The sequence below is a fragment of the Haliotis rubra genome, unplaced genomic scaffold (assembly GCF_003918875.1).
Source record: "Haliotis rubra isolate DU_JTF1 unplaced genomic scaffold, ASM391887v1 Scf520, whole genome shotgun sequence".
NCBI lineage: Eukaryota > Metazoa > Mollusca > Gastropoda > Lepetellida > Haliotidae > Haliotis > Haliotis rubra.
The window spans coordinates 627484-641956 of record NW_025767214.1 but is presented as its reverse complement, the minus strand read 5'-3'; the positions used below and the strand labels follow the sequence as shown (position 1 = coordinate 641956).

General features: G+C 39.8%; 1 protein-coding gene across 1 annotated transcript; it reads right to left on the bottom strand.

The window, feature by feature from the left end:
* Positions 1–2914: 2914 nt before the first annotated feature.
* LOC124252653 (spartin-like) lies at positions 2915–14210 on the bottom strand. Its single transcript, XM_046686313.1, has 7 exons — positions 14098–14210; positions 12452–13257; positions 11497–11862; positions 10650–10844; positions 9388–9546; positions 3966–4056; positions 2915–3242 (listed from the first exon to the last, which is right to left on the bottom strand). The coding sequence occupies exons 2-7, from the start codon at positions 13248–13250 to the stop codon at positions 3002–3004; spliced, it is 1851 nt and encodes a 616-aa protein (XP_046542269.1). The 5' UTR covers positions 13251–13257; positions 14098–14210; the 3' UTR covers positions 2915–3001.
* Between the last annotated feature and the right edge of the window lie 263 nt (positions 14211–14473).

The following is a 14473-nucleotide window of genomic DNA, read 5'->3' as shown; positions in this document are numbered from 1 at the left end:
TTTTCTACAGGCTGCCCTGCAACAAATTGAATGCCACTGTTATGATAAAGTAACTCCATCACAGCCAAAAGACAAGCTCACTCAAAATAAGTTTGAGAGATACTTTCTGATAAACTATTTCCTGCTTGATCACTACCACAAGTAAAGCAGGTTCTGTTACAGTAGCTTTTGTATGCCCCAATCTGGGAGGATGGCCAAATCCTCTGAGATTCAGCAGTTTGCTGTGTAGAGATATATCCCTTAGTGAAGCCAGAAATTTGTGATTGTTTCAATCCCTGGTTCAAAGGCCGAAGATTGGTGTGTCAGACAGGCCTGCTTCACTTCAGATGTTCCTCTCACATAACACTGCACAAGGTGTCTTCAAACCAGTGTTTAACGCACATTGCTCACTGGTCCTCAACCGGAATGTCTTCAGCAGCACAGAGTAGTTTTGAATTTGGAACCCGGCTCATAACAAAACAAAAAGTTAACACAAAGCTGTATGAACATTTATTTTATTTTATTTTAACAAAACAATGTAACCTGTAATGCACATAAACAGATCAAGCTGATGTACATAATGTTTTGATAGAGACGAATACAGGGTACTTTTGTGTCATTTGTTAACCAAAAGGTACATGTATACAGTTTTAAATATATTACAGATCTATGTACAGGTATACCCAATTTTCAACACACCCTCAAACTTTGATCTTGATGTCATGCACAGTAAGAAAACACATCAGCATCATCAGCTTTCCATCTAAACAAAATACACAGATTTTGATTTCTACAAATTTATACCTCTATAAGATATTACCCCATTGATGTAAGATGCACAGGTTTTAATCCATTCATTCAGTCACCAATTACTTCTCCAAGTCACTCCTGCATTTTGTATCCCTGATGGATCCCACAGACAAAATGGCAACAGCATGCCATGGTTCTCACACAGAATGAACTGAAGACCATTGGATTGTGAGGTTCTGTGGCTCATGCCCTCAGTCATTTGTTTTACATGTACAATCAAGCACTGCCAGTTGCTTCTTTGAAGAAATAATACTCTTTCTCCTGAAAAAATCTACCACTGCTTGAACATTTCTACAACTTATACAAATCCTAAAAATCACATAGCTCGATGTCAACAACTCTTATAAGTACTATATACATTCAAACACAACTTGTCCATCAGATAATATAGTAGGCAATGCAAAGAAGACCATTGACAGTACTACGATTATATTGAGCTGTTCAGAGAACAAGGTGCTCGGCTTCACCTCCATGTCCTGGCAAATGTTACTTTTTATCACAATAAAGCACTGTCCGTCTTCAAGCACAACAAAATGATTGTCCCAGGTATAGCTATGTCTAAAGTAAACAGTGCTCTCAAACAACACATTACACTTTCTACTCCCAATTCCAATATCAAGTGTTCATGTCAAGTGTCAGTGTCAGTGTCACTGTGTATATAATGATTTGTTGGTGAACATTATTGGGATTTTAACCATGGATACTCAATCCTTGACATGGCATTAATAACTGAATAATCAGTTAAACACCTCCTGGCAAACACAGAGCTTCCTTTTCAGTGAGTGAGTTAGTTTTACGCCGCACTCAGCAATATTCCAGCTATATGGCAGTGGTCTGTCAATAATCGAGTCTAGACCAGACAATCCAGAGATAAACAGCATGAGCATCGATCTGTACAATTGGGAACCGATGACATGTGTCAACCAAGTCAGCAAGCCTGACCACCCGATCCTGTTAGTTGCCTCTTACGACAAGCATGGGTTACTGAAGGTTCATTCTAACCCGGACCTTCACGGGTACCTAACATGGGTAATCTTCAGCAAAGGTGACATAAAGAAAACTCAATGAAACTAAATATTTACATACTAATGGTTCATCCATTCATGTTTTTTATGTACTACATTATATTTTAATCAAACATTTGATCCATTTGACTTAAGACTTGAACGAACATTTTTCTATGCCCACATATGTTCATGTACGAATACCTCTCTTATTTGACAGAGACTCCAACATTTTATTACCCCTCATATCCGGATCCTGTATCACTATGTTACAGGATGTCCTACATCCTGCAGACTAGGAGCCTAGTGCCTTTACACTTCACACCACTTATCTATCCCAGTATATTTGTGTTGCAGAATATTACATGAGCTTTGATTCAGTGTCAAGTTTGAGACCTTTTTCAGAAGGGACGAAGTTATATTAAACTGAAGTGAGTGTAACATTCTATTAATACCATGGGAAGCAACAAAAACAAAAACAAATTTAGCCGCTCTACATAGCAACTGGGAGAAAGGTCAAGGTTACAATGTTTACTGACCTACAGCTTGTTCAGCTTGACCTGAGCTACTCTACATATGCATGACCCAGGAGGTCAAATGGCACAAACGGCTGGTCGAGTTAACTTCATTAAATAGGGGAGCAAAGCATGTTATCAATGTTGCGTTCGTATGAAGCATGCATACATGGATTCGTTACAGCCCGAATCGGAAACATTAAACCATCTGTAGCTTCTTTTTTAAAGAAAGTTAGGACATTGCTGACGATTTTTCTATTCAAACGGCGACCTTGTCTCGGTTGTTCGGACATGTTGACAATCAACTCACAAAGGTGCACCCCTTGACAATAATAGACCGAACCAGTTGTGACACGGTCACGCAGTGCATTAGTATTCACTTGATCAGGTCAAGCTGAACAAGCTGTAACCACAGCTGGGTCCTTCCTGTGATGTTAGTCTAGTTTCCCTTAGAATTGATCACTGAATGACTGACATTTCAAAATACAGATTCAAGATGATATCATGTATTTCATACAGCTAATATCTGTATTGTTATGGTATTTGACAGACGTGTAATATATCCTAAATATTAGAAATGTTAAAATAGTAACCAGCAAGGCTGACTAGTACACACAATACCGGTTTATCATATTTTTGTAAAACACTTTACATATAAATTACAGTTCAAGTGAACCTATCATACAATATGTTTTACTGTGGAGGTTTTTCATGCGAGGGACTGGGGTGTTTCTCTCCGTTCTGACAACATCCATTTGTTTGCTTCTTGGCTCGTTCATCCTGCAGATCGTGTAACACAGCCTTCCCAGCATCCTTTGCTGCACGCTTCGTGATGGCCTTGATGCCGAGGTTGTCAGCATTGTAGGCCGTCATGGCAACATTCCCAACAGAATACAGCGTGTTTTCGGTGAATTTACTTGCTTCATCACCGTACCTGTGAAGAAGAACATGCCCAGCTAGCATCACTAAACATATTTCCAATCTGCCTAGCTCAACACCATGCATCAGTTTGACATGGAGGCAGATGAGGATATTTTCACCCTGATTAAACATGCTAAATTGACTGCTGGCTACAGCAGTGTGCCAAAGCTTCACATGTACGATAAACTACTATTACCTGGAAATACAAACAGTGACTTTTCACCGTAATATAATCTTTAAATTCGTCTACTAATGAAACTGAGACTGTTATATAAATTCGCGGAAGTCTAATGATCTCACTGTTCAGTGTTAACCCTTGGTCTGATATTGACACAATGTTGCTGTATATGAGTCAGGGAGTACGGTTTTACGCCGATTTGAGCAATCCTCCAGCAATGTTAGGGCAGGGGACACCACAAATGGGCCTCTAACATATGTGGGTAATCAAACCAGGCTCTTTGGCAAGAGAACACTTTAACCACTAGGCCACCGTTCTGCGCCATGCTGAATGTGAGATATAAGTGCTCATTGGTCTAGGCATGGGTGGGTTTCTCTCACTGGCACCAAGCTGTGGTTTGACTAGCTGGTGAAAAATGATTACGCTGGCAAGAGACTCGGATAACTGTTGTAGTGTTTCCAAACCTGTGAAATATTGAAGATTTTTGCCACTCTTTCCTTCTGCCTACGGATGAAACCAAAATATTATGTTTCTTAATAAAGTATGGTATGAACCTACTTGTGATGGACGATGCCAACTGTTTCATTTGCCAGATTCTTCGCCAGCTCCTTAGCCGATGTCTCCAGCCCCATGTAGACTGTCCCAAACCCTGAAACACAACACACAAATAATTCACGGAAAACAAAACAGTCAAATGAAGATACTAACCCACTAACTAACAAGCCCAACATTAGCAGACATATTTTATTCTACTATGTAAGTCACTTAAATATGAATGCTACCCAGCTGCAACCTGTTTCACAACTCATTCAAATAACACTTTCTTCATATGTAAATTATACACCAATCATATTAAACTGTGAATTTTTACTCCAACTAGACACCTTTCTCACTGAATTGGTGTAAAAGATTTGATTTCAATGAGATGCATAGCAACAAAGGGAACTCAGGGTGTTTTGATTTATCGTCCGAAATATATCGCGATATGTCAGTGTATCAATCCATCATATACGTTAGATTATTCTGTATATGTAGAACTAACAAGTACATATATAGACTGGCAGTTGATGCTAAATATCAACTTGGTTGTTCCCAAAATATTCTAATATTTCATTTTCTCCCACCTTATTGTCCATCTGAACCATTACATCTTAATAAATATGTACACATTTTCGTTTAGGATCAATATTCACAAATCTGTAAGGAAACAATTTCAACAGTATTAGTTTTGCTTTTATTGACTTTGGGTTCTTTTATCGCCACTGCAATATACGCTGACATCCTATAGTAGATACCGGAAGATGTTTTATTCATGTACAGGGGCCACCGGCTCATTATATAGGTACAGAGCATGGTAATTAACTGTTTGACAAGAGCACTGAGATCAAACATGGCTGACATCCTATAGTAGATACCGGAAGATGTTTTATTCATGTACAGGGGCCACCGGCTCATTATATAGGTACAGAGCATGGTAATTAACTGTTTGACAAGAGCACTGAGATCAAACATGGCTGACATCCTATAGTAGATACCGGAAGATGTTTTATTCATGTACAGGGGCCACCGGCTCATTATATAGGTACAGAGCACGGTAATTAACTGTAATTAACTGTTTGACAAGAGCACTGAGAACAAACATGGCTGACAACCTATATAGGGCTGTGCATTTGGTCAACAGACCACAACTCCCCACTTCTCTAAGGGCAGTTGGCCCTATGTCATCTAACATAATACATGTATACAATATAGAATAGCCTGAGGAAGTGTAATAGCTGTAGTAATGTTACTGTCGGTATAGAACATATCAGATTGTTTCTGTAAATATATGAAATACACACTGCCATTTAGAAAGTGGTCAAATGTAACATATGTCATATTTGGGATTACACTTTCTTATTAAAGTACATATTCTAGTACTTTTGTTGGGTTGAGTCCCATTCGGGATTCGAACCCATACCCTCAGTCAGGCACCAGCACACAAAGTCAGACAAAAGCTATGAAATACACACTGCCACTGTCCCGAATGGGACTCAACCCAACAAAAGTACTAGAATCTGTACTTTACTATGAAAGTGTAATCCCAAATATGACATATGTTAAATTTGACTACTTTCTAAATGGCAGTGTGTATTTCATAGCTTTCGGCCGTGGGAGCTGTGCGTGGAGGCGGCGTTGGTATCGTCTACAATGATAAACTTGTTGGTCGCAAACTGAAAGCTGCCAATCTCCATACATGTACTTCATTTGAACTTATACCATTACAATTTACATGTGACAACCAATGTTTCAACATCATTGTGTTGTACAGACCGCCAAAACCTGGTACTTTCTTTGATGACTTTAGTGCACTTCTTGATTCTCTGACGACAACACCCGGTAAGCTCTTAATATGTGGGGACTTTAATTACCACATTGACAAGACAAATGACAGAGATGCACAGAAGCTGCTCAATATTCTGGAAGCTCATGGCCTAACTCAAGTCATACATGAGCCAACTCACGTTCAGGGACATATTCTAGACCTGGTGATTGTGCGTGAGAATGAACTGAAGGTCAGTAACGTAAGATTTGATCATTCTGTAAGATCTGATCACTACAGTGTCTTGTTCAATGTCAACATCTCAGTTGAAAGATCTAACCAGAAAGAAAATCTCATTTCAAGCAAGTGGAAGGACATTGATCTTCAAGAGTTTCAGCTAGATATGACAACAGCTATTTCTAGCTCTTCAGATCTCACCGCCAGTGAATATGTTACTCTGTATGACACTCAGCTCAGGAAACTTGCTGACCATCATGCTCCATTGAAGTCCTGTACTGTAACTCTTCATCCAGAATCACCCTGGTATAATGACGACATTCGATCAGCTAAACGCTTTGAGGCGTAAACTCGAGAAACAGTTTAGACACACCAAGTTAGCCATTCATAAGCAGATGCATGACAACCAGAGACATCATGTTGACTCTCTTATGGAGACAGCCAAGTCAAGCTATTACAAAGCTGCACTGCAGGATGTGGATGGACAGAAGGAAGTGTTCAGGATAGCTAACAGGCTTCTGTTTAAGGATAATTCCCTGACTCTGCCATCTCATTCATCCCTTGATCAATTAGTTGACAAGTTCTCAGACTTCTTTTCTCAGAAGATTTCCACAATCAGAGACTCACTTTCACATGATGACCTTCCACACATTGAGCCCCAATCAATAGCTGCTTTTCCATGCCTATCCCATTTCCAACCAGCAACAGAAGCAGAGATTGTGAAACTTGTTTCTAAGTCACCGACGGTCATGTATTCTTGACCCTATACCTACATGGCTTCTCAAGAACTCTCTAGATACCTTTGCCCCTATATTGACCTCTCTGTTGTCAATAAATCTCTCCAGGAAGGTATGATGTCGGATACATTGAAAAATGGAGTTGTCACTCCACTCCTGAAAAAGAAAGGTTTAGATCAAGAGCTTTTAAAAATTATCGGCCAGTCACAAATTTACCATTCACCTCAAAATTGATTGAGCGCGTGGTCACAACAAGACTCAAGGAACACATGACCTTAAATGGGTGTTTCAAGTCATGCAATCAGCATACCGAATTTCCACTCCACGGAAACCGCGACTCGCTAAAGTGCACAATGACATACTGAGAGCCGTGAGACAAAGATGGTGCTGCAGTATTGGTTCTACTTGATTTGAGTAGTGCCTTCGATACTATCGACCATACTATTCTGATGCATACACTTGAGACCAGGATGGGTATTAGAGGAACTGCTCTTCAGTGGTTTGAGTCCTACATAGCAGGTAGACATCAGTCGGTGATCATTGATGGTCACATCTCCAGTCCTAAGGATCTTGCTTATGGCGCGGCCTCAGGGATCGGTTCTTGGACCTCTACTTTTCACTATTTATACTTCTCCTCTAGGTGATATCGTCAGATCCTTCAACCTTGGACTGCATTTATATGCTGACGACACTCAAATTTACATATCATTCAAACCCTTACTTTCCTCATCAGCTGTGTCTTCATTTCTCACCATTGAAGAGTGTGTTAGCTGCATCAAAATCTGGATGTCGCCACACTACCTCAAACTGAATGATGATAAAACTGAACTCATAGTTTTCCACCCTAAGCTGCCTCCAACCCAGTATCTCTCTTCCTAAATTCAGCATCGGGTCAGTGTGAGATTCAGCCAAACCATGAGGTGCTTAAACTTGGGAGTTATTTTTGATTCTTCACTGTCCATGGAGCCACACATCAATAACATCTGTCGAAGGGCGCATACTACCACATTCGTAACATCGGCATGATTCGACGATACCTGGACGCCAAGACTACAGCATCTCTTGTTCAGGCATATGTAACATCTCGCCTTGACTACTGTAATGCGCTTCTTGCTGGCCTCCCAAACAATCTTATACACAAGCTTCAGAAGGTGCAGAATACTGCAGCCAGAGTGGTCTCTCTGTCAAAGAAATCGGACCACATTACTCCTGTTCTTCACTCACTTCATTGGCTTCCGTCCACTACCGCGATAAAATATAAAACTCTACTCCTTGTTTTTAAAAGTTTACATGGTCTAGCTCCTCAGTACCTCTGTGATCTGTTCCACCGTTATACTGCTGTACGTTCTCTCCGATCAAATGACCAGTGTCTTTTGACAATTCCTGTGACTAGGACAAAAACATATGGTGACAGGTCACTTGAGATGGCTGGGCCTCATCTCTGGAACAATCTTCCATCTCACCTCAGAACACAACCAGATTTAGCTGTTTTTAAATCAAATCTGAAGACATGTCTCTTTGGTGAAGCATTTGAACTATATGTGATATCTTGACCATCTTAGAGCCAGAGCGCCTTTGAGCGGATTACGGATATTGGCGCTATATAAGTATTTGTATGTATGTATGTTATTGTGTACAATGTAAAACTGAGCAAATAAATGTGATAACACTTATTGTCTACAATGTAAAACTGAGCAAATAAACTTGATAACACTTATTGTCAACAATGTAAAACTGAGCAAATAAATGTGATAACACTTATTGTCTACAATGTAAAACTGAGCAAATAAATGTGATAACACTTATTGTCTACAATGTAAAACTGAGCAAATAAATGTGATAACACTTATTGTGTACAATGTAAAACTGAGCAAATAAACGTGATAACACTTATTTCTAATGAGGAACTGAAGAACTAAATATTATAACACTTATTTCTAATGAGGAACTGAAGAACTAAATATGATAACAGTTATGGGTAAAAAGCGAATGTGTGAAGAACTAACTGAATGTGTAAACTTTTGCGCTTGATGAATTTAACTAATTTCACCAACCCCTAATATCTAAATTCTAACTCTATTAATGTTCAAAACCCGACTAATACTAAACTAATCTAACCCTGAATATCCAACCTCTAACTTTCTTTACTAACTAAACCCCACTGATTGTCTAATCTAATTTATGAATATCTAACAGCTTACTGACTTTCTAACCTAACTCTAAATTTACGTCTGGTATCAGCGAAGTTGAAAACCGAATTCAATTAAAATTCTAACATATGAAATCTAGGAGCATGTGTAGTTCACTCGCAGGCTAATCTTGTGCAGTCAGTGTCTATGCGTTTCCATGAATGTTTTTAAATTCCATAAACACTAACTGAACAAGATGTGTTTGAGTGAACTCTCTCAAACAGGGGTACATAAAGTCCGCAGTCTAGACTACCAGTTGTCCGACTTCCATTTTTGTGGAAGCCGGTGGCTGAGCGAATCGGTCTAGGCGTCTGACTTTGTGTGCTGGTGATTAGGTGCCTGACTCTGAGGGTGTGGGTTCAAATCCTGAATGGGACTCAACCTAACAAAAGTACTAGAATCTGTACTTTACTAAGAAAGTGTTATCCCAAATATGACATAATATACCATAATTCACATTCCCAAACTTAAGAAACTTGGCACAGTTGGCATCTCCACACTGTCACTGTAGTTACCCTTAAGTCCACTAGCAGCCACTTCCAACACTCCATCCATTTTGGACTGTCCATCTTTGGAAGGTTTAAACACCTGCGGCAGTATCTTCTCCCCTTGTTTCCGAATGTGTGGCGCCACCTGTTTCCCCAGTGCCACAGTTGCATCACTTAACTTTCCCACTGAAAACAAAACATTAGGTTGGTCAGTGATAAGGTTCTGATCTATGATGGTGAAAACTTCCCTCACCTGAATACCTGAATACCATTGAACCTTTCACTCACAGTTTCACTGACCACCCCTGAATATCATTGAACCCTTCACTCAGAGTTTCACTGACCACCCCTGAATACCATTGAACCCTTCACTCAGAGTTTCACTGACCACCCCTGAACCCTTCACTCAGAGTTTCACTGACGACACCTGAATACCACTGAACCCTTCACTCAGAGTTTCACTGACGACCCCTGAATACCATTGAACCCTTCACTCAGAGTTTCACTGACCACCCCTGAATACCATTGAACCCTTCACTCAGAGTTTCACCGACCACCCCTGAATACCATTGAACCCTTCACTCAGAGTTTCACTGACCACCCCTGAATACCATTGAACCCTTCACTCAGAGTTTCACCGACCACCCCTGAATACCATTGAACCCTTCACTCAGAGTTTCACCGACCACCCCTGAATACCATTGAACCCTTCACTCAGAGTTTCACTGACCACCCCTGAATACCACTGAACCCTTCACTCAGAGTTTCACCGACCACCCCTGAATACCATTGAACCCTTCACTCAGAGTTTCACTGACCATGCCTAAATCCTGAATACTACTTAACACAAACTGCAAAAGCATTTTAGAATTCACTCTACAAAAGCAGAATGTCGTCCACAGACAAAAGCCAATAGAAAACAGACTTACATCTTAAAGGGTGTAACTTGAGGTTGATTTGCTGATTTAGTGAAACAAACTCAGAACATATAGGGAATGTGTAACCTGCACATAATATTAATATTTTGAAAACCTTTATATCTCGTAGCCTATTGGGCACATCTTGACAACACACAAATGTCTACTATTATATAGACAAACGTTATGGATAACAATTTCTTTACTTCGAGCGTGCAACGTTTCGATATAGATATTGTAATGTTGTATTGAAACGTCACACTCACAAAATAAAGAAGTTGTTATCCATAAAGTTTGTCTATATTGTAATTTCCAACTTCTAAAATGCCACTGAAAAAGATGTCTGTAGAAACCCACAATGAGGTCACCTACCTACAAAGCAGCTGACTTTGACTGCCACATGTGTGGCCTGTCGAGCATATTTGGCTCCTTTCTGTACTTTAGGGTCGATGGTGCGCGGTCTGTCTTCTGGCCTGAGTTGCTGCTGTAGCTTGCCGGACCCGTACTTGATCAGCTGCCCCGCCTTCTGTGCCCCCTTGCCCACACCCCAGGAGATCCAGTCAGCCGCTGTGGCAGACAAGAAAAAATTAGCTTTCTTATCTCTTCAACAGCTTCATATTATGTTGTGGTAAGCTATAATAACATATATTGCCTGCCTGCTCCAGCAGATTTATTACAAGCAATGGTTAATAGCATTAACAATGATTCATGCTCCAGGGTACTGATGACACACAAATGCATTTCACACACTATCACCACCAGATTTTCTTATCCCTGACAATACCAAAATGAGCATTTCAGGATAAATACAATGAGTTTATATTTACCGGATATTAAACCTTTAGCTATGTGTAGCATCAGGTAAGGTAACACATGAGCATGCAATCTTTTCATACTTATCTAATGCTACATGTTGCTGAAAGTGTAGCGTCCGGTAAGGTAATACATAAATTATCAAGTCTCCATTATCTGACGGAAATTGATTCTGGTGAGCAACTGTGCAAAAAATCAGTGATGGAATAAGAAGTTAATGAAAAGGGTATGTTGGTCCTGCCACTCACACAATTTTCATACAAAAGCAAGTATTTGTGGGTTAGCATAGAGTTCTCCTAGAATCCCCACACGTTGTGTATACCATGGATCTGCAGCAAAAACAGATAAGCGGGTGCTATGCTCCTGTAATAATAACAGTTATGTGACAAAATGCAAAAGTCCTCACCTACAAGAATTCCCTTTGAGATTTTCCCTGAGGTAGTGTCTGAATGTACATCCTCCCTCTGTCCTTCAACTTCAGCTGGCCTCTGCTCGACTGGCGCACTTGGTACCTGTTCCATCGGTGCACTTGGGATCTGTGGGTAGGATACAGGTGCTGGTTCTGCATGGGACACTTGGGGTACATGGGGGTAGGCGGGAGCTGCTTCAGCATTAGGAACCTGAGGGTAGGCTGGTGCTGGCTCACATGGGATTCCCTCAGGGGAAATGACAACTTGGTCCTCCATCACTGTCAATGATCGGAGAAGCTGTTCAAACTTCAGTCTATCCTCGACATCCATTGTGTCAGGCAACATCAACCCCACAGCAGCTCCTGAAGAGTAAATGTTTGAAGATTAAATATTTGAGTGTATCAGGAACAACAAAAATTCACTGATAGTAGGCTGCTGGAACAAATCTTAAACATAAAAATGTTGAAGAATTATAAATTACCTACATCCTTGGTAGGCAAATTGAATGTTAACATTGAACTGAAAATTATTAGCTATTAGCATAGCCTCTTCCTCTTTTTGTTCCATTTAACAGTTTAATACAGGTCACCTCTTCAAAACCATAACAACAGTTACAGCATAACTAAGAACTAAGAAATATTTACTGACGCTTGCTGCCAATTTCATTAAAATATTGGCCTTTAATGAGGTACAGATCAATCCCTGTAAAGGCAAGAAATGAATCCTATATGTACAGATCTAATGTCCTACAATCACTATGGTTACCAGATTCTGATTTCAATACTCTCAGTAGTGTATCAATAGTCATCAGCCTGCACAAGTACAGGATCTCATCTGACATCACAGAGGTCCTCAGCTATTAAAATGACCAGATTCCACTATATTTCATGCTAACATTTGAACGCTGGTTTCGACTACCAAACAAATGTATAAGGAATAAGACTGACATACCTGGGACATCAGAGGATGTGTCGGGGAACATGTAAGCCCCATATGTGGTCCTGAGAGATGGCGACATCCCTGGAATCAGTGGGTATACCCAATCATTCACCTGCATAAACGTTGGTGGCCTCTGGGTACCGGCGCACTGCTCATCCCGGAACTTAAACACTGACAGGGAACTGGGATATGATGGAGCACTCACATAACCTTGTGGTGTTATGAAAAATATCTGCACACCATCTGCAATCTCAAATGTTCTGTCTGCATCTGCATGTTGTGTGACCTCCCCATTCTGTCTCTCGTCATTCATGATACTGTCGCCCAAACTCATCATCATGGCATCCCCAGATGCCACCACTGGACTGGATGCTCCAGAGGTCACCGCCTCGTTGTAAGATGGAGGGGAGTCTAGCCTTGTTCGTTCTTCCAGATCAGGATATGAATTTGCAACAGCTTCTTCCCTTTCAATAGCCTGCATTCTGTATTCAATTTGAAGTTTGGTTTTTGACATTTTTTGTTGCATTAGTTTGGCAGAATTTTGATCATCAGCTGTAAAATTCAGTTTTTCACAATCCATAGCCATTGCTTGGTCAATGAGGTGTAGTGCCTGTAGATATTCTTCCTTAGCATCCAAGTCTCTATTACCCTCATCCAGCGATAGAGCCTCTTCCACATGCTGGTGAGCTTTAGTACAAAGCCTCTTGAGATGAGAAAATGTACTTCTCTCTGCCGAACTTACATTGGGTGGTGGTGGTCGAGGGGGGCGTGGCCTTGCTCCTTGTTCACTCTGGGCTGGTGCACATGCCATGTTGGGTCTAAAATTCAAAGAAAAGTAAAACACTGTGCACTACAAAGTAATCAGATATGGCAAGATATATTTTTTTATTCTATTATACCTACATCATGAACATTCAATTTGGGGAAGTTACTGAGAAAAGCTTTCAATGATCTGACTTCTTGAATTGTTAGCATGTTTATAAATGAATGTTACAAATGCTCAAATTGACTAGCCCATAAAATCCCTCAACCAGTAAGAACAGCAATGTTGTCAACCTTGGCTGTCCATGGTGATGGGAATATACAATAAAACATCCATATGTTTACGGAAATTCATCATCATATCCATTTGAAAATTAGTGACTTTGTTTTCTATTGTAGGTGATCAAATTCTGATGATACAAAGGTAATTGTATTGCCTCAAAAATGAATTCAAAATATACATTCTTATACTCAGACCGTCTTCCTCATCATTCATAATTGTGTTCATTTTCTAAAAATTCAGTTTCTCACAAACAACTGAAGTGAAGAGAAAACAAATGTCTTTATGAGGTTCTCTCATAATAAAAACAATCAAGGGAGGTACCAGATATATTCTCAACTCTCATACATAACAGACATACCAGATCCTACACAATCTTGATATCTAAATTTGACAGAATTAATTACTAAGAGAGATTTTTAAAATGAAAAATAATTGACATTTAGAACAGTATTTCACTTCAACGTAGACACGTACGACAGTCTTTACACTTGGGCTCTGACTCTGAATTCGATCTGGTTGTTTACAAGTAATATTAGGTGACAGGAAACTCAATTTATGACACTCATTCAGACTGACAGGTATCATTCACAATTTTCGAATATACCCGTGTTACCTTTGGACTGATTCCTCAGATGTTTTAAGTCATTCGATGAAAAATCTGACTAACTGTCACAAAGTTGTTGCACGAATATGACGCACAGTCTGAGGGCAGATAACACGGAAATGAGTCTCCTGATTTATATCAGAGTGGTATAATAACTCATTAACTATGTCTAAAAAAATGTATTAAAGGCTTATGTTGCCAGTCCAAATTTTCAATACGAAATGTATTCCTTACTAATAATATAAATCGTATATATTTAAGTACTATGCAATGTCAATTAGTGTGAAATGTCTATCTACTGAAAAAGAAATCGTTATAACTAATACTATAAGTTTAACCTCTAGTAGTATATTGGAACCGGATGTTGCAAATTTGCGCAGGAGTA

What these genes read in the sequence shown, in the direction of transcription:
- LOC124252653 (XM_046686313.1), bottom strand. Translation starts at nt 13,250, where the DNA reads ATGGCATGTGCACCAGCCCAGAGTGAACAAGGAGCAAGGCCACGCCCC. An exon ending in CTCAAAGGGAATTCTTGTAG is followed by an intron (nt 10,845 to 11,496) that starts GTGAGGACTTTT and finishes TGTCTGCCACAG; the next exon opens with CGGCTGACTGGATCTCCTGG. An exon ending in GGCTGCTAGTGGACTTAAGG is followed by an intron (nt 4,057 to 9,387) that starts GTAACTACAGTG and finishes GTTGTGTTTCAG; the next exon opens with GGTTTGGGACAGTCTACATG.